Source organism: Rattus norvegicus, chromosome 2, assembly GCF_021556685.1.
Source record: "Rattus norvegicus strain SHRSP/BbbUtx chromosome 2, alternate assembly SHRSP_T2T, whole genome shotgun sequence".
In the NCBI taxonomy this organism is placed as follows: domain Eukaryota; kingdom Metazoa; phylum Chordata; class Mammalia; order Rodentia; family Muridae; genus Rattus; species Rattus norvegicus.
Window position 1 is genome coordinate 223,877,050 of NC_141535.1, and position 25,451 is coordinate 223,902,500.

The following is a 25,451-nucleotide window of genomic DNA, read 5'->3' on the forward strand; positions in this document are numbered from 1 at the left end:
AAGCTGATGTTTGTCTATGACTCCTTCTATGGCTTTCCACATGATTTCTGAAACAGTTTTTCTCACTGAATCTGGAACCCACAGATTGGCTACAATCGTGCTGCTAACACCACAGCTGGGGCTATAGATGAGGTCAGATTTCATGGGCTATTAGGCTCCTCATGGCTGCATGGCAAATGCTTTATCAACTGAGTCATCTGCCCAGCCCCCTCCTAATATTTTTCTAATAAGTATTATTTACAAAGTCATTGCCACATAGTATATACAAAATTAAACAGAAGATCCCAATGTGACAACATGAAATTACAGATTGTTTTTCTTGTCACTTTCTAGGAAAGATACTATTTCAAGTGCAAAGCACACAAGTATGCAAAGGCATGGGGGATACACACACCTTTGGAAGAGTGAAAAAAAACCTGTACCTGTCTTGCCTCTAGGGCAGTGGTTCTCAGCCTTCCTAATGCTGCAGCCATTTAATACAGTTCCCCATGTTGTGGCAACCCCCAACTATACGATGATTTTCGTTGCTACTTCAAAACCGTATCTTGCTAGTGTTATGAACCATAATGTAAACGTCTGTGTTATCAGATGGACTTAGGTGACCCCTGTGAACGAGTCATTTGACCTACACATTAAGAACCACTGCTCTAGGGAAGGACACTGAAGAGTAACAGACTGGCTTAGGCCCCTTGAAGTCTTTGGTACTTTTGTAACATGTGAGGATCAGAAATTGAAAAACATAAACAAAAATAAGAATGTGCATCCAAACTCCTCTGTCATCTTTGACCTTCCTTTGTCCTTTCCTTGCACATAGAATATAAATCCATTGTTAGCTTGGTTTGTACTGGTTTGATATAGTTTGATTCACAGCCAAAAACCATAGACACTCTCCTCTTGTTGAGATAACCGGACCTTGTTTTCACATTAAATAGTTCCACATTGAATGTTGTAGGTATGTTGGCTTTCTTCACAATGCTATTAAGGGGACTGTGATCTGCTTTTCAGGTCAGTGAAGACCTGTGACAGAAAGCCCTAATGTTAAGGTAAGATTTGCCACCATGACTGTCAGAGGATAATTGTCAGTCAAAGGGCTGGATCTACTCATTCATTCACACACCATTCACTGAGCTTGAATGGAATGTGGTGCTTTCCTGGGTGGGCTGCTCTCTTCATCACACACACACACACACACACACACACACACACACACACACACACACACACACACACACACAAGGTCAGGTTTAACAGCACTGTTGGCCTCAGATTTAACTCCAGTTGTTCTCATGGTGACTTGAAAGTCATGCTTTGGCAGTAATTGACGGCAGCTGGGTAGTGTGCACTGCCTAGCAGGTAAGAAGGAGGATGTAAAGAAGGTAATGAACCCTGAAGAGTTGGTCAGTTAACGAACCAGCAGCATCTAAAATAACCAGCTTCTTCTCCACTCCTGTCCATGTCTGTAAGAGTTACAGACACTCTGGAGTGGTTATTACTCAATCACAAATTAAAACTTTTGGAAGTAAAAGAATTTCAAATTCGACATCGTCAGAGATGATGTTTGTCTGTCTAATACCAAACCTGGATGCCACAGTGAGGAGGGTGGGTAATCTTGTGATTCCTAAGCAAAGAGAACTGTGTTAAAAAAAAATTAAGTTGTAACCAACTCATTAGAATTATAATGTAGCAAATAGGAGTAGATCTGAGCCTTGTGATTTGCATCATTGACCGCTGAAGTTAGCTACACGTGGGGAAACCCCCGTGAATGAGCATTGTAGTCATCTACCCTGAGAATAGTCTGTAATGCTGCTTCTGTGTCAAGCATCCCTTCACACACTGCACCCCACCCCTGCCGTTTGTTAGTGAATGTTTTTATAGCCTTTTATATGAAGAATCTTACACTAAGAAATAGGAGATTAGAGAGATTGGTCGGCACCCCTATACTCCCCCAAAATGCCAGTAGGTTATCCTAACCCGCTGGTGGACACAGACATGAAATTCCCAGAACAAACTAAGGCTAGCCTGAAGGGGGATCTACAGGTTCAGAGGTAAGACCATTCTAATGACAGAACCTGAAGGAGACTCTGTGAGCCTCCACATATACCAGTACTACTCACAAACATGTGCCCCCAACACATGCAAACACACACACACACACACACACACACACACACCCCACGGGGTGAGGGGAGCTTCTATATACTGGTTATACATACTGGAGGAGGTACAGTGAAATTATAGCAGTTGTTAGTACGACTGATTAGTAATAATCTTATCATTGTGGGTACACACTAAGAAACTAAATCCTCAATGCACAAACATGGTAAGAAACAAAGCAAGACAAAAAGCAAAAGACCCTAGCTCTTAACCAACGTTAGGAGACCAAAGACAACCTAAGAAAGTTACTCACAACACTTAGGAAGAAAAAATAATATTCAAAACAGGTGTTATAAAATAACGAGGAAGTATATAAATGATAATTTTTAAAAACTAAGAATGTGAAAGAGATAAATTTATAAACACTAAGAAATATACCAGAAGATGTTTTTCAGGAGGAATAATACAGAAAAAAGACTCCTTAACCATTCATTAATAGGATAAAAATCAGGACTATTGAATTTTGGTTGGAGTTAATATTAAAAACAGGAAACCAATCAACTTAATTACACTGCTTTTTGAGACAGCATCTTTCTATGTTACCCTATCTAGCCTGAAACTCTCAGTAGACCAGGCTGACCTCGAACTCAGAGATCCACCCTCCTCTGACTCCCAGCTGTTGGGGTTAAAGGCTTGTGTCACCATGCTTACCCCTAACATGATTTCTAACAGTTCCATTTCTGAGGGTCTATTCCAAGGAGGTAAACAGACAGAGAGAAAAACAAAGGAAATGTTTATACAGTGATCAGTAACAGCGGAAAAATACTCTGAACTGTTAGAAGTCATGAAAAGATTAAAGTAAGTTATACAATGAGTTACATATTTATAAGCCTGCAGATCTTTGTATGAAAATTATGTGTCTGTCTATAACTGTGTCTGTTTGTGGATGTGTCTATAAATGTGACTGTGACAGTGTCTGTGTGACTGTGTCTGTAAATGTGTCTTTGTGTGTCTGTGACCATAAGTGTCTGTGTCTGTGTCTATGTGTAACTGTCTGTGTCTATGTCTATGTCTGTGGTCTGTGTATATCTGTGACTATCTCTGTGTATGTCTATGACTGTGACTGTGTCTCTATCTGGGTCTATGTCTATGACTGTGTCTGTATGTGACTGTGTCTGTGACTGGGTCTATGTGTATCTGTCTGTGACTATGTCTATGTCTGTGGTCTGTGTATATCTGTGACTATCTCTGTGTATGTCTATGACTGTGACCGTGTCTCTATCTGGGTCTGTGTCTATGACTGTCTGTGACTATGCATATATGTCTGTGGGTTTATGTGAAACTATGACTCTGTTTGTGTCTGTCTGTGTCTGTGTCTTTATATCTGTATGTGTGCCTATGTCTGTTCCTGTGACTGTGTGTGTCTGTATGTGTCTGTGTGTGTTTGTGTCTGTGTCTATGACTATGACTGTGTCAGTGTGTGTCTGTATGTCTGTGTGTGATTGTATGTGTGTATGTGTGATTGTATGTATGCCTTTGTGTGTATATGTATGTCTGTGTATGTCATTGTGTGTGTCTGTGTGTGTATATGTGTCTGTGTCTGTGTGTCTGCGTATGTCTGTTTGTGACTATCTCTATGTCTGTCTATGACTGTGACAGTGTCTGTATCTGGGTCTGTGTCTATGACTGTGTCTGTGACTGTGCATATGTGTTTGTGGGTTTATGTGAGACTATGACTCTGTTTGTGTCTGTCTGTGCCTGTGTCTGCATGTCTGTGTGTGTGCCTCTGTCTGTGCCTGTGACTGTGTTTGTTCCTGTGAGTATCTGTGCTTGTGTTTGTAAGTATGTGTGGTTTTGTGTGTGTGTGTGTGTCTATATGTCTCTGTGTGTGTCTGTGTTTGTCTGTCTGTGACTGTGTCTGTATATCAGTGCCTGTTTTTTGTGTGGATAAGTCCACAGGTATCTGGAAAGTCTCCCACCACGGTAGGTGATTTTCTTTGAGTGCTTTCTCAGTTGCTCTCTCTTTGTTGTTGAAGACTTTGCATTGTATACAAGAACCACTTACCACCGTGCTACAGAGGTTCTTGCTCTGTTCTGTGCCCTCCCTTGACCCTCTCTTATTTCTCTCGCCTGCTCTGATGCATTAGAAATGTGTGTGATGACTGCCCCCCTTGGAGAAGAAGCACCACCACCCTCTCCTCACACTCCAACCCCTTTCCCTGCGTTGGTTGGTATCCTTAATGTTACCTAATATATTTTCATCTTAATTGTTTATTTCTTACTGTATGACCTTGTCACCTGCATTAAACAGTGAGCCTCACAAAGGCCCAGAGCTGAGACTAGTGACGATCATGCATTTAACAAGTGATGAATTAATCAGTGAGATAACTGTGTACTCCCACTCTAAGCTGAAAATCCTACAGAATGATTCCGGGAAAAATCCTTTAACGGGGAAGAATTATTCATTAATAAATATGGAATTTTGTTTAGGTCCATTCTTAATAAAAGAGAAATGTTTTACTAGCATCCAGATTAATTTTATGTTGAATTTTACTTGGCCAAGTAGTTATAAGTTTAAGTGAGCTCTGGGGGCGGGGGGGCTTTACGTCCATTTTCTCTTTTGAATTCATGATTATCGCTGAATTAAATAACTTGTTCCTGAGACTGCTGAAAGCTTATTTCAAAATTTGGGATTAAACATCAAAAGGAAAAACACAGATATTTCATGATAGAGGAAAAAACGAACAAAACAAGACTGTGAATTTCCTTCCCACCGTGTTTGAGGATATTGTTTCCTTTTGTAAACAGTGAGACAGAACTTCCGCTCCTCAGTTCCAGAATTACAACCTGTTGATTTCTTCTATGAATCTCAGACTAGAGACCCCGAGAAAGAAACGCCTGTCGCCCTGCTAACATGTGGTGCTTTTCACAGTGCTCTGTGTCTGTTTAGACTCTGAGAGAAGATGCTAGAAAAAGAAGGGCAATCTCAAACTTGCATTCACCTGTTTGCTTCTCAGTGGCTGGACCACTTCTCTAACGCACAGCTCCAGATCCGTGAGGTAATCCCTCTCCGTCTGTATGAGCTCCCTGATGATCTTCGCCCGTTTCGCCATCATCCGTCCCACTTGCTGCTCTTCCTCAGGGGTTGGGGTTTCTGCCGAGGAGCACTCAGCCTGAGGTGTCATTTTTTCTGTTAAACAACAACACACGTTCAGATGAGACACTAGACTGACGTTTCTTTTTCCTTCGAATCATAACATGCAGGGTTGTTGTTAGCCGGGCGAAAGGCTTAGGGATCGTAGCAGTGGGTCCTAGGAAGTCATCTATTAGTTCCCCCCACTAGACAGGGATCCTATAAAATCATGAACAAGAAGACGAAAAACTGCTTCAACAATGTCGTGAAACGATATTTAAAGGTCGTGGCTCCTAAAACACCCTGTGGCTAGAATGTCTGTCTACAAAGCTGACCTTCATTGGGAGATGGGACACATAAAAACTCAACTCAGACCTTCTGAGCATGTCTGCTTTTGAAACCAAGGAAAACGTTAATTAGGAAGTGAAATATGTCCCACTTCTGTTTGTCCCTATTACTAAAAACGATTATCCAGTAGGTAATATTCAGTGGAATGAAACTGGATGGCATACAATTGGATTTTTTCCCTTCTTTTCATTCATAATCAGAAGCCATGAGGAGTGAGACAATGGGGGAATTGAACATATTTCAACTATGACTTCTCGTGGATTATCTTCAACATCGTGTAAATCCTGTTATTGCTTAATTGTTGAACCAACCTGACAGTTTTTCTTGAAAAAATTCACAGGACAAAAATCAATCAGCGAAATAACTGCGTGATCCCACTCTAAGCTAAACATCCTACAAAATGGTTTAGGCCCAACCCTACTAGAAGAGAAACTTTATACTAGCATCCAGGTTAATTTTTCGTTGAGATTTAACCTTTAGCAGAGGGTTGAGATGTAATGGTCCATCTCACGTGAAGCCAAGTGTTTGAATAGCATATTAACATAAATAACCAAAAATCATCAAGGGAAAACTTCTCATAACAACGTAAAACTCTGGAAGCTTCGAACTAACTATCCACCATAAGTTCAGACCAGGACTTAAAGTCATAGTAGTCATAAACATTAAGACTGTGTGTGTGTGTGTGCGTGTGTGTGTGTGATTCAATATTGAAGCTTAATTTTCATGTAAGTCTCTGCAACTGAAGGCATAATTTTATTTCATTTAAGGCTAGTACTATTCTTGCAACTGATATGTGAGAAATCTTCAACGCTAATAAGACAAAATTCACAAAAGGATCTTGGAAATTCTGTACAGAAGGGTTTAAAAATACACATCCACAAGTGGAAATAAAGAGCCCTTCTCCTGGCCAGCCCTGGAGGCAAAGCTAATGGATGCCTGGAGGAGGGCTCAAGAGAGGGACCAATGGCCCGTTATAAAGAGGCTTGCCCAAGAATGTAAGTAGACACTGTAAAAGACAACAATCCTTCTCTTCCTGCATGACCAACCCCAGAAACTCAGAAAAGTGCATAACCAAACATTTGTGGAGAATTTGTAAAGGAAACTCCAACGTGAAATTGTACTAGTACTGGCATCAATCCTTCCTTTACTGGGGAAGACCATGGCTTGACAAGTGACATATAAAAACATATGGTTTTCCAAGCCACTCCATGTTAAAGGAATAATCTCGATGGGCTATATCAGAAGACAGAACCTACATAAGGACAGAGAATGAATGTGGGGTGGGGTTCTGCAGCCTTCCTATTTTTACCTGTGTTGCGGGGTTATGGTGGTTTCTGTTATGCTGGTTGATCAAGCTTTTAAAAAACAGTGGAATAATCCTGTATTTTAGAGCCCCAAGTTAAGAGGACAAGTTGCGTGCTGTGCCATTGCTATTGGTCATGTGTGATGTGAAAGGGGGAACGTCTCTGTGTGAGGGAAATAGTACAGTGAGCAGACCATGCACACAGCCACTGGAAACCCTGAAGGGTCTTTATGGTGGTGAGGCTAGGTCGACCTCGAATTCTCTATGTAGCTGAGGATGACCCTAAATGCTTGGTCCTCGTGCTTCTGCCTCCCATGGGCTGGGATTACAAGTATATGCCACATACTCAATTTGTATATTTACGCAGTGCTAGGGGCCAAAGCCAGGAATTGTACACGTAAGTATTCTAATGGCAGCAGCAGCAGCAGCAGCAACAAAACAGCGAAACTTTAAATTATACATATATAATCTATGCAATATAGATTATATATTAATCAGCTGTTGTATAAACATTATATATGAACATGTAATATATTTATATTATACATGAATATAATTATAATACATTGTATATTGCATAATATACTATACATAATACGTGATGCATACATAGTATACAATACATATACTATACAATACATATGCTGTATAGTATATAATACTTATATAATATATTAATGATATATGATATATTATATTACAGCATAACATGACATAAATATTATATATGTATTATAGAATGTATAATCAATATAGCCTATATTATATAATATATATTCATATATATTTTATAAAGTGTATATAAAAATAACATATATATTTAGTCATACAACATTATTTAAAATACATCCTTATGGAAATGACTTGGTGGGGCATGTGAGAGGGCAGAGGGAAACTGGCAATGTGTAGGGAGTCTTTCCTCTAGGGATTTATGAAATATATCAGAGAAAATGTCACTAGCAGAGAACTCACAAACTAATCCAGATAGAGTCCTGTTTGTTACTTAGCATTATCTTGAAAAATAAACAAGTATACCTTACATACATAAATTAAGAACCTAAGGACCTTTCACTATTTTTGACAATGAAAAATCCCTAAAACATGTCCCCAGACTTCTTTTAGGTCTAAATTCCAGTCTCAGGATTCCATATCAACGTTCTTCCCCACATGTTCCAGCTGCTGCACTTTAAAACATACTACAATGGATTTTTTTTCAATTAAAAATGACTTAGGTTTTTTTTTTCCAGTGTTACTTAGCAACTTGGTCATAAATGTTGACTCTGGGGCCCCTTTGAGCTGACATAGGCTGTTATTCAAGATACTCAATTTCCAAAGTGTTTTTCAGGAGCAAAGCCCTTTTCACAGAACCCAGAGTTGAGCAACCTTCTAGATGTCTTTGTTTGTTCTTCTCACTCAAGTTTATTACAGGAACAAAGATTCAGCTTGCATCATTTTATGGTTAGTTCTCCATAAATGATGTTTGCTTCCGTTCTAAAACTAACAAACTCCCCACAATGTACCTACCGTGAACACCAAGTTTTCCTTTACAAGCTCCTCCTTGACTCTAAAACTTTGTGTGTTTTTTATTTATGCCGAGTTTTTACGTAGAAACACATTTGTAGCCCAGCACAGCCAGCAGCTGCCATCACGGCCAGCAAGCAGCTACAAAGCCAGCATGCAGCTTCGAGAAAAAGAACCTTTAAAGTCTTATCACCAAAAACATACCCCCAGGTGTTTAAGGGGTAATGTGCGGTGACTCTCTCTGCTCTTCTCTGCTTCTGACACCTACAAACATTTTTTCTTGGAGCATGGGTAACAAACATAAACTGTTTTTTATCCAATTGAATTGTTAGATTTTGTCAGCATTCACAGCAAGGATCAAGGACAGTTGCCACAGTTGTTGTAGAGAATATGGAACGCAGCGAACAGCTCATGTGGACACTCCTTAAAACAACACAAACGTTCAGCTTCCCCATAGGCAAGGAAGCCACGGGATTCTTTATTCTACAGTGTTCACACCAGGTTCTCCTTTATCTCACTGGTGTTACTAGTATCGAAAGCACAAACATACTCTGCTCTGTATTTCACTTCCTATTCAGTGCATGGCAGGAAACAGCCACACTTTAGTGTACAGTACAATTTCCTTAGGTTGCTCTGACTAAGTGTGAGTTTGGGGATGCATGTAAAACAGCTTAGGTTAAGTTGCCATGTTCTGTGCGCTGTCCTCATTACTTGAATTCTCCTTTGACGCACCTCCAGTTTGTGCTAGGCTTACTGGGATATAATCCATCCTATATCCAGACACATCCAATTCAGCTTTTGCCACCCGAGGCAAATGGTTGTCCCATTGTTTCATAGTTGACAGCTAGATAAGAGAAATGTGCGTTTCTAACATGGACCGGTCAGATGGTAAGAAAGAGGAAATAAATGTAGAAGTCTATGCGAGGACTGAGATGAGCTTCGGAATCCTGAGAACTTGCTGGGATAGGGTACAGACACCAGGAAGACCCTGGTCTTTTATGGATACAAAGACTTTGAAAAGATGTCCACTGGTAAGGGGGTGGGGGAGATGGGAGACCGAAGGTTTCCTTCACAGGTTTCGCTAATGCGTTTGTTGTTGCTAACATTACTGTTGCTGCCGCTGCCGTTTGGGGGGTAGATTTAAGAAGTGATTTTTTTAAGTGTAAAGTAATATATATTTGTAATAATAACTATTATTGAAGGTAAGTACACAGAGTTCAGAGCCAGGAAAATGTGGGTTCAAACTTTGCCTCTACCATTTGTTAGAGCTGCTCTCTTCAGTAAAGTCTAACATTTTATTTTTAAAATTCCTCATCTATGAGTTAAGGCCAATGATAGCAAACCTTACAAAGCAGTTTGAGAATTAAACGAATGGACGTTTATTAGACATCTGCAAAGTCTAACATACATGCAGCACATGTCGGGCAAATGGTTATTATGAATAGCCGTAGATGCATTGTGGTCTTCACTGTATTAATAGCTGTTTTATAACTTAGCGTATAATCTGTCCCAAAATATTTTCATGCCTAGACAGGCATATGATTATTATAGTTCGCTTATTTTATTTTCAGCTTCAGTAGGTTCCTACATATTTTCTGCCACTACCGTTTGCACTTTTAAAGTGAACTTTATTTTTAAAACAATTTTCTTTAAAAAGTTTTAAATTCAATTTATTATTACTAGTGTGTGTGAAAGAGAGGGAGAGAGAGAGAAAGACAGAGAGAGAGAGAGAGAGAGAGAGAGAGAGAGAGAGAGAGAGAGAGAGAGTTACAGAGATAAGACAACTTTGTGAAATTGGTTCTCCTTTACATGGGCTCCAGGATGGGTTCAGGTTGTCGGGATTGTGTGGCCAGCCCTTTGCCTGCCGAGCCGTCCTGTGGGACCCCTTCTAAGTTATGCAGCGCAGTGAGAACCTCAAGAATGTGGGCAGTGTGGCACAGCAGAATAGTGCCACCATCTCTTCTGTTGCCAGTTCTGTCTGATCTCTATTCTCATACATGTGTGTACACTCATGTGTGTGTGTGTGTGTGTGGATGTGCGCACACACACACACTCACACACATGTGACCTAAAAGTCTGACTAGATTAAAATACTCATATCTAGGACACTCAGATCTAGGACATTTTAAATCAAGACCAGAAAGGGGGCTCACACTTAGGAGGAAAAGTAGAAATGGTAGAAATGAAACTGTTACAAATGCTTTAAGAGAAGCACGTTAATATCATTGTCCTCTCCCAGCCTTGGCTCTGGGTGAGTCCAGAGCAAGTTTCCTTTGATAAAACTGCTCTTTTATGAATTTTGGATCTGAATTGGTTGAATGTTTAACGACTAATTATTAAGCTCTAAAACTGTCCTGGGAACTGGGATATGGCTATTTAGTAACACCAAATAATAAGCCTCGCTTCTCATGGCACTTCATTTCCGGTGGAGGAGGAACGCACATACTTGCCGTATGTTACTTAAAATCCTCCAGGTGGTAATGGTTCTGGGGACATGAGGCAATGAGGCTGCTAGTAAGAGCTCAAATAGCGAAGGAATTTCATGCAAGAAATGAAGGGTCTAATGTTGGGCAAGAATTTGAAGGACTGAAATCACAGGTAAAAAGTGGTTTTTAGTGGGAAACTGGTTAGCAGAAAGCTCGGAGCCCAAATGGGCCAGCTTCATTTAAGATGTGGAGAGTCTGCAGCCAGGAAGGAAGGGAGATAACTGATCTGCAGGAAGGGGTGGCGTGAGAGAGAATGCAGTGGCTTGAAGGGACTTTAAACAGGCGTACGTCATTGTAATATAAGATACAGGCATTAATACATTTTCAGTGTTTTGAAGTGAAGCACATACATTAAAACATCGAGGCCAGCCACTAGAAGATGTGACATTTCAAAACCCATAGAGACAAAATGGAATGAATGGGGAAACCATCAATCCGAAGGGACGGAGAAAACAAACCAAACCGGAAGACAAACAAAAACCCAGGGAGTCGGGAACAGGTGCACGGTAGTGACTCCAGTCAGGAGAAATCAACAGCAGCGACCAGCCAAGTGTTTAACAATCCATGTGCTGCTCACAGAGGAGAAATGGTAGGCGTGAACTTACTGTTCTCTAATGCTGAGCAAACGGCAGTTAGAAGAGAGGCAACGTGGCGGCTGTTTTTGCACTGGACAAAATAGACTACAGGGTAAACGTGAGAACGGGCACTGTAGGGCGTGAAAGCGTTTCTGCTCCTCCGGAAGACAGGAAAATCCAGGCTCCGTGTGAACTGCGTGGCATGGCATAAAACACGCGAAGCAAAACACTTGAAAAGCATGGGCAGGATTTGAGAAACCACCCTGGTCACGGTCTATAACACAGGGCAGGGATCAACAGCCCTGCCAGGAAGGAAGACATTTTCAACTAGGAGTCAGAGAAGCAGGGTCTCTTTTAGGCCTCACACAAGCTTCCTGAACGTGTACCACACTAACTAACTAAAGAAGCGTAAGGTAGAAATTAACAAAACTCAAAGGCTCACGTCAAAAATTGCAACTTACTAATTGTGATAGAAAAGAAGAACAAATTAAGACCTAGGTCTCAGACATGGCTCGGTGGGTAGAAAGCCTTGCCTTCCCGGTTCGATGACTTGAGCTTCATCCTCAGAAACTGCATAGAAGTGTGAAAAGAGAACCTACTCCACAAAGTTGTCCTCTGACCTCCAAGTACACACCTTGGTGCACATACCTACACATACACAGCGCACTTCAGACACACACACATTACACATCACAAACACGTACACATACCACACACTATTAATAAATGAAATATAAATAACTGTGGGCAAGAAATTGTCATTTTAAAAAATAAATATATTGCCTATACATTCCAAAACAGGTAGGAAGTGTTCAAAGCATCACATACTGAGAATTAAAAGACCTAAATTCATTTATAGGAAATGAAGCAAAGAGGCCTCCCCTTCACCACATAACTAGAGGGGTGCATCTCTCAGCTGTCATCAGACAAGGTTCTTTTGCTGTAAATGAGGACTTAAACAGCCACCCACACTGGTCACCATGCAAAGAATAATAGACTGTAGAGTACTCGCACTAAATTGGACAACTAGACCATACTGCTTGCCCTCAAAGCTCCGGGGACAGGAAGATCATAAGAGCTAGAGGGAGTGGAGTGAAACAGTTCTGGAGTGAAACACTCTTTGCAGGAGATGACAGTGGTGTCGCACAGAAATGGACTATGACTGTGTACACAAGACCTAATCACCAGGCCACATGCAGGATGAATGGGGAGGGGCTCACGAAGTCTCACACCTAGCTGAGTACCTGAGCGGCTACTGTATCTCCCAAAACACTATTTCTCAGAGCCAAATACTGTAAATGAGTTATGAACAAAATCAACACACTATACTTAGGAATAAAACTTAGAGCTTTAGTAAAATAAAAATAGAGAATCTTAAAAGTACTCAGGAAGAAGAAAACATACAAAGGAGAAAGTAACAATTGGATCCATGAGCAAATGATAGGGAAAAGGGATGTGCCTTCAGAGGTTAAGAGAAAAGAATAACTGCTCGAGAATTGTGCTTAGCAGGATTCTCTCAAGCATGAAGTTCCAACAAACATTCATTTTAGTAACAAATATCCTCCTTAGAGGAAATTTGGAAGGTGCTTCTCTCACAGACCAAATGCTTAGATAGGAAGTATTGAAATAAGAAAGGAATCAGAAAGAAAGGAACCTGAAGGGAGAAAGACCATGATCAGGAAGAGAGGTGTAAGAAGCTGTTAGTCAGGGTCACGGTCACTGTGATGAAACAGCATGAGGGAAGCAAGTTGGGGAGGAAAGGGTTGATTTGCCTTATCCTTCCACATCACTGGTCATCATCAAAGGAAGTCAGGACAGGAACTCAAGTGGGGACAGGAACCTGGAGGCAGGAGCTGATGCAGAGGCCATGGAGGGATGCTGCTTACTGGCTTGCTCCTATGGCTTGCTCAATCTGCTTTCATATAGCACCCAGTGCCACGAGCTGAGGGACGGCACCACCCACATAGTCTGGCCTCACCATTAGCCACTAATTAAAAAAATGCCCCATAGGCTTGCCTACAGCCTGATCCTACAGAGACATTTTCTCAATTGACACTCCCTCCTTTGAGGACTCTACCTTGTGTCAAGTAGACATAAAACTAAGCGGCACAGAAGCTAAGAAAAGGCCATGCTTGTTGGTGGACATGCCCTTAATCTCAGCACTTTGGAGGCAGAGGCAGGCACATCTCTATAAATTCAAGACCAGCCTGGTTTGTCCTATGAGTTCTCAAAAGCAAGAAGCAGCCACAGCAATAATAAATAAACGAAGTAATAAAGAGTAAATACATCGACAACATTTTCTCATCTCAGGGATATGATCGTTTGAGACCAGTCTTGAAAAATAAAAAATGTGGAGTGTGTGTGGTGGGGGAGAAGCTTGCTAGCATCAGCCTATGACTTTGACATGCACATCACAGGTAAGCACACACAGGAATATACATATACTATACACACAATCATATAACACTAATATAAAAGTTAGCATGATCACTTTTCTCTGGTGCTCTGCATAACACTGTTGCAGCATGATAATGTGACTCCATTTAAATGCTAGCTCTACATGCAAAAGAGCTTTTACATTACTTATTTATTTATTTCACTTTCCATTCATTCATTAAATTTTCACTTTGCATTCTGAAAACAACATCCACATCCTCTCTTCCCAGCCCCGCTTATACCTCCTACCCCTCAGAAAAGGGAAAGACCCCCCCATGGGTACTGACCTGCCCTAGCACATTAAGTTGCAGGAGACTAAGAGCATCCTCTCCCATTGAAGCCAGACAAGGTAGCCCAACTAGAGGAAAGAGATCCAAAGGTAGGCAATAGAGTCAGAGACAGCCCTTCCTCCTTGTTAGGGGACCCATTAGAAGACCAAGCTGCACATCTGCTATATACCTGTAGGGGGGGACAAGGTCCAGCCCCTGCATGCTCTTTGGTTGGTGATTTAGCTTCTGTGAGCCTCCATGGGCCCAGGTTATTTGACTCTGTAGGTCTTCTTGTGGTGTCCTTGACTCCTCTGGGTCCTTCAATTCTTTTCTCCTCACCTGAATCTTTCACAAGACTCCCTGAGCTCTGGCTAATTCTTGCCTATGGGTCTCTGCATCTGTTTCCATCAGCTTCCGGGTGGATGTCAGCCATAAAGCACAGGATAACCATGCACCAATCCACAGACCCAAAGAAGCTAAGTAACAAGAAGGGCCCAAGGGAGGATGCTTGGCTCTCACTGGTAAGGGAAATGAGGTAGACATCAGAGGTGGATAGGTGGAGGTAGCTGGGTGGGGGAGGAGTGGGGAGGGGAACGGGATGGGGATCAGGTGTGGGGAGGGGGATTTGAGAGAGAAGAGAAATCAGTTGGGGTCATCTCTGGGACAAGTCAGAGACCTAGGACAAAGGAAGTTTCCAGGGGTCTTTGGGGGTGACCCTAGGTGAGACTCCTGCCAGTGTGGATATGGAGTCTGAAGTGGCCACCTCCTGTTATCAGACTGGACTTGTGGTGGAGGGAGGGGGCACGCCAACTCACCCACCAAGCCTTTGACTTAAAATTTTCCCTGCCTACAAGATGTTCAGGGCTAAAGATGGAATAAGAAGTTCTGGAACTCATAGAGATCCACCTCCCTCTGCCTCCCAACTGCTGGGACTAAAGACATACCCCACCTTGCCTTGCTGTAATAACATTATTTTACCAATGCATTTATGCATCTCCCAACCTCTGTCAGAGAAACTTCTTTTTACAGTAAGTGGCGATTAACACAAAGAACCACTGGTCAAAGGTCAGCGACTGTGGTGTGTGCAGCCCTAAGTGGGACATCTAAATCACACCTTCTCTTCCCAGAGCTGAGGGTTTATTAGGGAGAGGAGGGAGGAATGAGTGTAAGAGTCATGGGTAGTAGATGATTACAACGAAAGTGTATTTTCCAGGCCTACCAGGGCAGTTGCACATGAGAATTGACAGTGGTTATGACAGCATGCATAAGACCTGTGCAACCTCAAGCCAGACAAAATCCCAGCATGCGTTGGGAAGATAAGCACCAAGTGAGTCCCTTCCTGCCGATCTCACGATAGCTGCTAGAAGAGGGAGAGTTAGCTTTCTTTAATGGCATGGCCTTTGGTAGATAGACTCATCCAGTGAATGGTCATACACTGAAGAGTGGACAGGCAGCACAATCGTACTCAATGGGTTAGAACACAGTTTGGTGTGCATGTAAGAGGAGATGGATCAGGGAGGAAGAGAGAGAGAGAGAGAGAGAGAGAGAGAAGAAACTATGTTCAAAATACAGTGTATACAATCTTCAAAGAACTCATAAGTTTTCAAAACATCAAGCCAAACACCAAAAAGGCAACATTATCATAACTTTGACTTAGGAGTTCATATGCTACTTGAAATGAGTTAATTTTGAAAAAAAATATTAGTTTTGGAGTGTGAAATGTCTAAGGACAAGATTTTATCAGATCAGCTACTGAAAGAGGTGGAGATCTTATCACGGAGAATCAGAATCAAGCTAGAGAGGTCTTACACTTCAGAACTAATTGAATTAATTGGACTAATTGTGATAGAAAGACAGACGTACAGATAATAAAATAGACTAGAAAGACATAAATAAGCCATCTCCTTTGTGGTTAAAGACCTTTTATCAACAAAGAGGCCAAGATCATCTGAGGGTAGAGGACCATTCTTTAAGTAAATGATACTGAACAAAGCAAAAGTGACACCAGATTTCTATTTAATATTGTATCTAAAGTTTTATTAAACCTATAGCTGTAGACTGCTGTCTGAAGCAGGTGAGGGCAGGTGAAAGACAAGACTAAAGCCTGTGATTGGATAGTGGAAACGGAAGGCAGGCTGAGAGTTTTGGAGAGATAGGAGAGATAGAAGAGAGAGGAAGGAAGAGGAAGGAGGTGGAGGAAGAGAAGGATGACGTAGATCTGTGTGGCTTTAAATAGCCACAGGGAGCTATGAATATCTTATAAGGGATGGATAATTACAGGACAATTTGTCTTATCTACGTGGGCAATTTATATCAATATCAGTTGGCTCTGAGCTCATTGTGTGGAAGTTTAGTGGGGTGAGAATTTACTGATATCAATCTGATTGATAAATTACAAGCCTCTAGGGTTTTGATTTTACCAGGTAACAGGGAGTTATGACTGCTAACCACAGGGGACAGATGGCTGGGAATATGAGCAGAGTCTGCAGCAAGAGAGCCGTGAGATGGGCGGTCAATACATGGGGTTAACCATGGAAGCTTCGAGACCACTGAGGCCAGAGAGTAACCAGCATCAGCATGGGACGGTGCTATTTTGTTACTTCGTGCAACATATAGCTGTAAAACACTCAAAAGAAAACACAGTGTAGAATGTTCATGATGTATTTGGCAATAACTACTTGGATATGACACCAAAGGGTTAAACCACAACAATAATTAGACAACTCCATGAGTCAAACATCGAGGGCATTTTGAAACTTGTGCAAAAAGAACATCAGTTCACTAAAAGTGTTAACCCATAATGTGGGAGACGAAATTTACAAATTACTATCTAGACTATGTGTAGAACTTCTAAACCTCAACCACGACAAATTCTTAAAAATGGGCAAAGCACTTGAACAGACATTTCTCCAAAAATAGAAAGCTAAATGTGCCTGAAGAGGCGTCCAACGTCACTAATCATGCAAAAATGTGAATTAAACAGAATGAGACGGCACTCCTTAGCATCCTAGGTTGCTAATAAAGATAGAACACAGTAATTCCTTCAAGGATTTGGAGAGTCTAGAACTCTTCCAAACCATTAGTGGGAATGCCAAAAAAATAATAATAATACAGACACTATGAACTACAGTGAGGTAATTCTTCAGACAATCAACGGCCAATTACCGTATGTCCCAGTGCATGAGTACCTAGACTAACGAAGAGCGAGAAATGCAAGAGGTCTGTGTACACAGGTTTAGAACAGCTCCGGTCACATTAGGGCTCACCAGTGGATGATGGAATGAGCAGAGTGTGGTAAACACATCAAGTAGAACATTACTAAGCCTTTAAGTGGCCTGAAATGTTAGCATCCCTTACAACACTGTGCAGACGCAAACCAGGCACAAACGGTTGAATCCATACGGTGTCATTTCCCTGAGGTTCCCAGAGCAGTCAAAAAATCCTAGAGACAGCCAATGCAGTGGTCCATAGTTGTAATCCTACCACTCAGGAGGCAGGGGCAGGACTTTGGGGGCACCTTTGTCTGTACAGTGAGACCCTGTCCCACAAAACCAAATGAGCAGAAGTCACAGAGAAGAGAAAGTGCTGGTTGCCTGGATCTGTGAAACATTCTCTTTGTACGCCTTCAACAAACTTACTTTTATTTTCTGTATATGAGTATGTCAGTGTGTCTGCCTGTGGAGGACAGAAGAGGGTACCGGGTGTCCTGGAGTTGAAGCTACACACGGTTTTATGCCACTTAATGGGAATATTGGAAACCAAAGTTAGGTCCCCTGGGATTGTAGCAAGAACTCTCAACCTCTGAGTCATCTTATCATTCTACCCTGCCTAAGAGGGTAAAGCTGAAAATGGTTCTGAGTGTGTGTGTATGTGTGTGTGTGTGTGTGTGTGTGTGTGTGTGTGTGTGTGTGTGTATGTGTGTGTGTGTGTGTGAGAGAGAGAGAGAGAGAGAGAGAGAGAACATACACATTATCGATATCTTGAACATTATTGAACCACACATTTAAAATGGCTATGATGTTCATTTTTATAGACGTTGCCAGGATTATTTTTAATTGAGATAAATACTACATAATGAGAACATAAAATAGAAAGAGTACAGAGACACCCAAGACTGTATGGATATATTAAATGTTTCCCCAAATTTAACATTATAGTAATTGAAAGGGGAGAGGAGGGAAGAGGTTTTGATGTCAGATGCTACGTTTCAAAATTCAAAATGACTCTGAATTGAGTTTGGAGTGGAGCAATTTAAACACAATAGACCGTATCTTTTGAAATAACGTCTTATAGGATTTCTAAACACCACATGGAGAGGGAGGCTTACAGAAGTGAGAACGTGAGGTATAAATACAGTAAGGCAAATAACCGAGAGCGGCTTTGTTCCAGATATCACCCTGCTGAAGAACGGCCTTCGCAGTTAATTACATTCTTGCATTTCGGCTCTTGTGATGCATCTCTTGTGCAGCGCGCTTGACTGACAGCCTTGAGCTTGGCTTCCTTCTATCATACACTGTGTGTGCACTTCGTAAAATTTCCTGGCCAAAAGAAAATGTTATTTCAAGGTAATGTGCATAATAAAAACACCCTCCTGCTGCCCTCGGCACCATTACTTGGGACGGTACTGTCAGGATGACGGCCACAGTGATTAATACTTACCCGCCGACTCAAAGATGTGCATTGTGGGTAAGAGGAGTCATGCACATCATCTAATTCTTACAAAATGTAAAGACGTGTATAGTTTCTGGGTGAAATTCAACACATAACGTCAACTGATTGCTAAGGGAGTATAAGTTGGACCCCCGAGTGACGGTAACAACACTTCCAACAGTTGCTACCCTCCCCCTTAGGTTTCATTTCTTCCCTCCATCCCTTTCATTGTAGGGAAATGTGAGTAACATAAAAGCCCCTGTGTTGACTGGAAGTGTGCAGTTTGGCAGCATTAAATGCATCCCACTATGGGACAATCATTGCTGCTCTCTGTCTCCAGAACATGTCCATCTTCCCAAAGAGAAACTCTCAATCCCTCATTCCCTCCCTCCTCCACCCTGATGCTTTTTGTCTATCCAAATCTGACTTCTCTGGCTACTTCATTTTAAAGGGAATTATCTGGCTTTTGTCCCTTGGAGCCGGGCTTATTTCACTGAGTGTAAGGTCCTGAAGGCTCATCTAAGCTGTCGTGTGTACCAAATGCCTTACTCGAAAGCCTTACTTTTTTTTTTTAAAGGTTTAGTAATATTCCTCTGCATGCATACATCATATTTTATTTATGAAAACAAGCCAAATTACTTGTATTATATTAAATCGTTACACCCTGTTATTCCCACTCTACTTATCATAATATACTGTGCAAGTCTGGAGTACACGCAGCCATTTTGAAGTATTTGTTAAGGGCCAATGTTGCAAATACTCATTATCTCTAATCTTCCTTACAACCCAAAATTGGGATATTATGCTAATTTTAGTGACAGAGGAACAACATATAAATATAAGCAAAAGTTCTCCAATGATTCGCAGATTACACAGAAGAACTGGGGTTCTTACCAGATGTGCCGGGCTGTGCAGCTGGAACTCCCTCACCCCAACCCCTGGCTGGCAATGCTGGCATCATGGTACCCTGTGCATATGTGGTAGAATTCTGCTGGACAGAGATACATACAGGACGATGCTGGCAGCCCCTCACTGGAATATAACACTGACCAAGCCATGTGATGTTACAAAATTGCTTCATCTCCAGAAGAGAAATAAGAAAAGTTGGCAACGGCAATACTAATAAGGTATCATATTTGAGAACTTGTGAGGCCAGGGAGCTGAGGGACTGGGAGGAATAGGCCTCGAGCAAGGGTAGAGTACAGGCATATCCAAACATCACAAATCTTACCCTGAGATTGGCAGGGGTGGGATTGATACTCCCTGTCCAGTAGCCTGCATGCTCTGGCACAAGTAATCCTGTGCCCTAGACCCTTGCCTCACCAGAGGTGGCTCAAGAAAGAGCTGGTAGCCAGGCTAAACTTCCTTTCCCCTTATAAGATCATGCCCAGCAGAACCTGGAATTCCTCCTCATGCAAATGAGGCATCACCAATAACCTAGCCTTGCCAATGATCTACACTCACCCCTTCAAAGGTTTGAATAGCCTTTGTCACCCCTAATAAGCTGAACCAGTTCTCCAAAGCAATTCCTGCGTATGTGTTTCATTACCTTTGAACTCACAGAAGACCAAGATCCTGACTGCACCCACCCCTCCCAGTAAGCTTCCCTCCTTCCAGCCCCACTGGTTGCATAACTGGTCTGGCTACCCAAGGGGGAGAAGTAGATATGAGACCACAAATACAGGCTCTGCCTTCCAGGATGGACATGCTTCCTCCTCCCCTTTTAACAGGAAGGAATGAAAACACAGAGGTGAGTTTACCCAAGTTCTCGCTGCTTTAAGTAGTGGGACCAAGATTCCAACTTGGGCTTTTTCACATGGGTTCGACTCCTTCCTTTAGCCACTGTCTGGGACTTTGTGGGAGGTGAGATAAAGTATGGAAATCACATTGTCCATTTCAGACACACAGATAGCTCTCCAAAAGGAGACGTTCGTTCTTGCTATTGCCAAGAGCTACCTGCCGTTGGTTCTAAAAGGCCTAGACGGTCCTTCTCCCTACCTCCACCTGGGAAATGTTCCAGGGACAGGAGGTATTGATGACACATCCATCAGGTCTTTGACCTGAGAGCTGGACAGAGCAGAACCAGCAAGGACTACTACAAAGCCCAATCAACAGGTGGCCTCATGTGTACATTACCACCCAACGGAAGTCAAACGAGATGGGAATGTATCTTCACTTGTCATTTGCTGTAATGATTGACTTCTAAAACCCCAATTGTCTCCCATTTCTCTCAAGGTGCAATCATGGTGCTTAGAAGTTTCGAGAACCCACCAAATGCCCTACTTCTCAAGAAAGTGACAACAAGGAAGATGAGGGACTCAGCTGCCCCTGCTGGATCTCATCTACTGTTAGACTTCAGAATGGTTATTGATTAATGATTGCCAATAAGTGATCACAGGCATTTATTTTTGTATGTTACTTGGCCCTTACTAAAGAAGAGTTATAACTAGTAACTCTATATTCTGACCTTAATGTTTTGCTTATGTGCCTTATGTGATAGCACCTACTCTTGCTGTCACCTGTGGTCCCCTGGTACCAGAAATGGTAGGTTCGTGTATAATTTTCAACAGTTATGTATCAAGCAATGTATATAGTCGCTTGATTGCAGAACAGAAGGGTAATATACCAAAACTACCTCGCCCCAAACTCATTTACAATTTTATCATAACCACAAATATATTCGAAGTTAAATAAAATCTTAAGTACTCAGAATTTGAAGTTAACAATTTTATGTTTTCTAGTTAGGGAAGTTAAGGAAATTTTGTATCTCTCTCAATATCAATTTAAAATTAGCTATTGGATTTGGGTAGATTCTATTATATATGTAGTAAGGAATACTGCAACAGCCCTTACTCTCAGGAAATGGGTAATCTTGAGGGAATGGTGGATTATTAAAGTCACAGGAATAAGTCAGCATTTTCCTTTTGCTCTCTAAAGCATACAGGGATGTCTATGCACTTCCCTTCAGAATTAATCTGTACATTTTCTACAAATTGGTTGTGTATAGCAGCAAACCTGCCTGGATTGGCTGCGTTTTTATTGTAATTACATTAACTTAACTAAATACACACAAATTGGCAAAATACGAGAGTGATAGAACATGTGTGTTTCTATAAAAACTGATTTAATGCTTGGAAACAATGTTATAAAGTCGAGTTGCCAAACCGCTACTGTTACGTTCGAAATTGGATGAGACAAATAAGACAGATTAAGAACAAAATGGCTCTAGAGTGATCCTAGAAACCAATCCCTTTGAAATTTAAAAATACCAGCCAATATTGGAAGAAAAAAAGTATAGAGATCTTAATTACCATACACTGTGACCTGGGCAAAAGGTCTAGTGTGCTTAGAAGTTAGGCTCTTCAGTGACAGCAGGAGGGAAGAGACTTGCCATTAGCTAAAGGAGTAGTTTATAGAGAGCTTGACATCAAAGCTAGATGGGCAAAGAGCTTCGTGTGAGGGGCATAAGAGGTTATCAGGCATAAGAAGGTTCTAAGTTTACGGAGATTGTCATGGGACAGATCCTAAAGGCATCCTTTAGGAATCTCGTGAACTTTTAAGAACGAGTGCTAGCTCTTTTTTGTTTCTCTGACAAAATATTCAAGGAAAACAACTTAAAGTAGAATTAACCTATTATGGCTATAGTTCTGTCTCAGTTCATAATTAGCTGGCTCCCTTGTTTCTGGTTTGTAGGAAGTCTGAGTACAACCGCAGAAGAGTGTAGAAGGGCAAGGATGCTCACCTCAGGGCAGCCAGGAAGCAGAAAGAGGGACTCTACATGACTCATACCCCATGAGTTACCTACCAGCAATCAGGCACACCTCGCCTCCTATTAATAATGGTACCAGATTATGAATCAATCAGTGGATTCATTCCACAGTGAAGTCGGAGCCTCCAGGACCCAGCAACCACTCAGTGACTGGTTCTACCAGATGGAGGCCAAGTCTTCAACACTGTACCTTTTTGATTGACACTTCATATCCAAGCCATAGCAATAGGAGATCATTGGAGAAAGCAGAGATGTGATTAGGTTCTTCTAGCAAGGTCACTTTGGCTGAGTGGGGCCATGTTTGGGAAGGGAGGTGATGATCAAGCCTTAAGGCAAGAGAGCAAAGCAACGAAAGGAGAGAAGGGAGACAGTCTTCTTGGTCAACTTGCCAGGACAGTGATGAGAACAGGGCAAATCAAGAGGAACTCAAAAAAGACTTAGCATGGATTGTCAATAAATGCAGGGTACAGAAAAGGTGAAGCCAGAGCCTAGGTTTCTGGGGTGGTGACTAGGTAGAGGGACCATAAAACCCAATAGTGGAAAAATAGAAAAGTAACGAGGTAGGAATAAGGTAGTAGTTATACCTACTTCCGTGCTTTATTTAGAGGGAAAAAACACCTAATTTCTAGAAAATGCAAGGCCAGGCTGGAGAGTTGGCTCAGTGGTTAAGAGCAGTTGCTGCTCTGACAGGACCAGGTTTTGGTTCCCAGCATCCACATCCAGTAGCTGAGAAACACCTTCACCTCCCATTGTGGAGACTCCGACACTCTCTTATGGCCACCTTGGACACCAGGCACACATGTGGTGCACAGAAATGCAGACCATCACATCGACATATTAAACAAAAACAAATCCTTTTTTTATAGAAATAAAGAAAAAGAGTAAGTCATACAAGCAACAGAGCCAGAAACAGGTCGGACATTATCTTCCCCATCCCCATCAAGAGCAGTCCAGTTTTCTTTCTCCATATAGAACAGATACCCACTCATTACTGAATCTGAAGTTTTATTCCTCCTAGATCCTTGCCATCTACCCAAATATGATTAGAAGTGATTTTAGCACAGGTCATATTTCATAGCTTTCCCCATGCTTGCCACACACACACACACACACACACACACACACACACACACACACACACACACACATACACACACACACACACACAAAACCACAACAAACAAAACACACTTGGCTTAGGATTGCATGGAACCCTATGGACATAGATTCCACATGCTACAATCTTTTATCGGCTAATGGAAATTTGACCCACACAAAGATGAATAGGGTGAGCCTTCTGTGAGATAGGTTGAAAATAATTGCACGTCAGGCAGGGTTTGGAGGGACGCCAGGGTGGTGCTCAGTGAAAATATGGAGGGGCTCCTCTGCTGCTCCAAATTTGAAAGCTCAAGTACTGGGGGCGGGGAAATACTTTGTCTGCACCCACGAGTCTTCTGATTTATTTCCTCTGACTGCTAATTGCTGCTGAAGGTAGCAATGTGGGTTTCGGAAGGAAATCAGCAATGTTTCCCGGATTTGAAAAATACTCAAGTAGCATTGGTTTGAATTTAGAGGCTCTAACAGTGATCAGCCCAGCCCAGCCAGGACAATTAGGAACCAAATGGGCAGGCACTTTCTGGAAATGACTTTATTTAAAGTCCTTAATGGGAAAAGATGAATGGAAAAGGAAGCTTTCTCTGTCCTGAATAGAATGAGAGCTCAGATTGATAAATCTTGCCTGTATTCAGTTTTCCCATTTTAAACATCTTACTGTTAAGAGTACGGACTTTTGGCTAAATTAAACACTGATTTTATTTTTTAATCCACACATTCGTTTATTCAATAAGTATTTATTGAGTGCCCATTGTGCCAGTGAGTGGCTCTTAACTTGACAATTTTACACCTCCTCCCAGGAAACATTTGGGAACGTTTAGCGTCCGATGTGTTTGTCTTAACTGAGAGGTGTGAAGAAGAACTTCTAGCAGCTAATGCATGAAGATGAGGATGCTGTTAATGCCCTGTGTGCAGGAGACCTCACCCTGCCACTGACATGGCCTGCCCCAAAGGTTAGCACTGGCACTGTTGAGAACGTTGTTCTGATGGTAGCATCATCGCAGCCGTGTGACACAATGGGCAAACCTCCGAGACATCTTTTAGCTATGAAAGAGAAACAGTAAGACCATTGCTGGGGAGGAGTGTGGCATGGGAGATAGTGGGGGGGGGTGAAGGAGAGTAATCGGATGCTGGTCACAGCTGCCTCTGCAGAGAGGGCCGCTCTCACAAGGGCCACTTAGAAAGCTGCTTTGTGAATAGAAACTTCCGGAGAAGCAAGTCAAGGTTTCAGTAATAACCATAGGGACTGATACCGACTTTACTTTTCTTCTTTTTCCTTTCTTTGTTTCCTTGTTCTTTCTTTCCTTCTCTTCCTTCCCCTCCCCGTTTCCTCCTTCCTCCCCTGTTGCCTATAACACACTCTAAAAGCGATTTGTTTAAATTATGAGAAAATCAGCTGAGGATCATCATTGATCTCCTCTTTGTTAAGCTTGTGTTTGACAGTTTTATAGATGTGTATAGTGCACCCTGGCTATTCCCAACCTGTTCCTCTCCTGTGCCCCTCCCACTTCTGCTTTCTCTCATGTCCAAAGCCCAGTTTTGCATTCATGCCCTTATATGTCCTTTTGGTTTGGTGTGTGGAGCATTGAGTTTCACCATGACTGTCCATCTGTCTGTCTGCCTGTCTGACGGTGGGTTTGGAGCTGCCGGTTGGAGCCTGCTGGACTCCTCTTGCACACAACTGCAGACAGTGACTACAGCTCCCCAAGGTTCCTCTGGTAGCTAAGTTAGGGCTGCAGAGGCAGGGTTCTGGG

The 25,451-nt window shown here is 42.0% G+C and overlaps 1 protein-coding gene across 2 annotated transcripts in view; it reads right to left on the reverse strand.

The window, feature by feature from the left end:
- The window catches only part of Arhgef38 (Rho guanine nucleotide exchange factor 38), a 131,263-nt gene that overhangs the window by 94,263 nt on the left and 11,549 nt on the right, over nt 1-25,451 (reverse strand). For both annotated transcript variants that reach the window (NM_001427634.1, XM_087620624.1), the window contains 1 exon segment: nt 5,097-5,284. In NM_001427634.1, the coding sequence (NP_001414563.1) occupies nt 5,097-5,284 (188 nt within the window).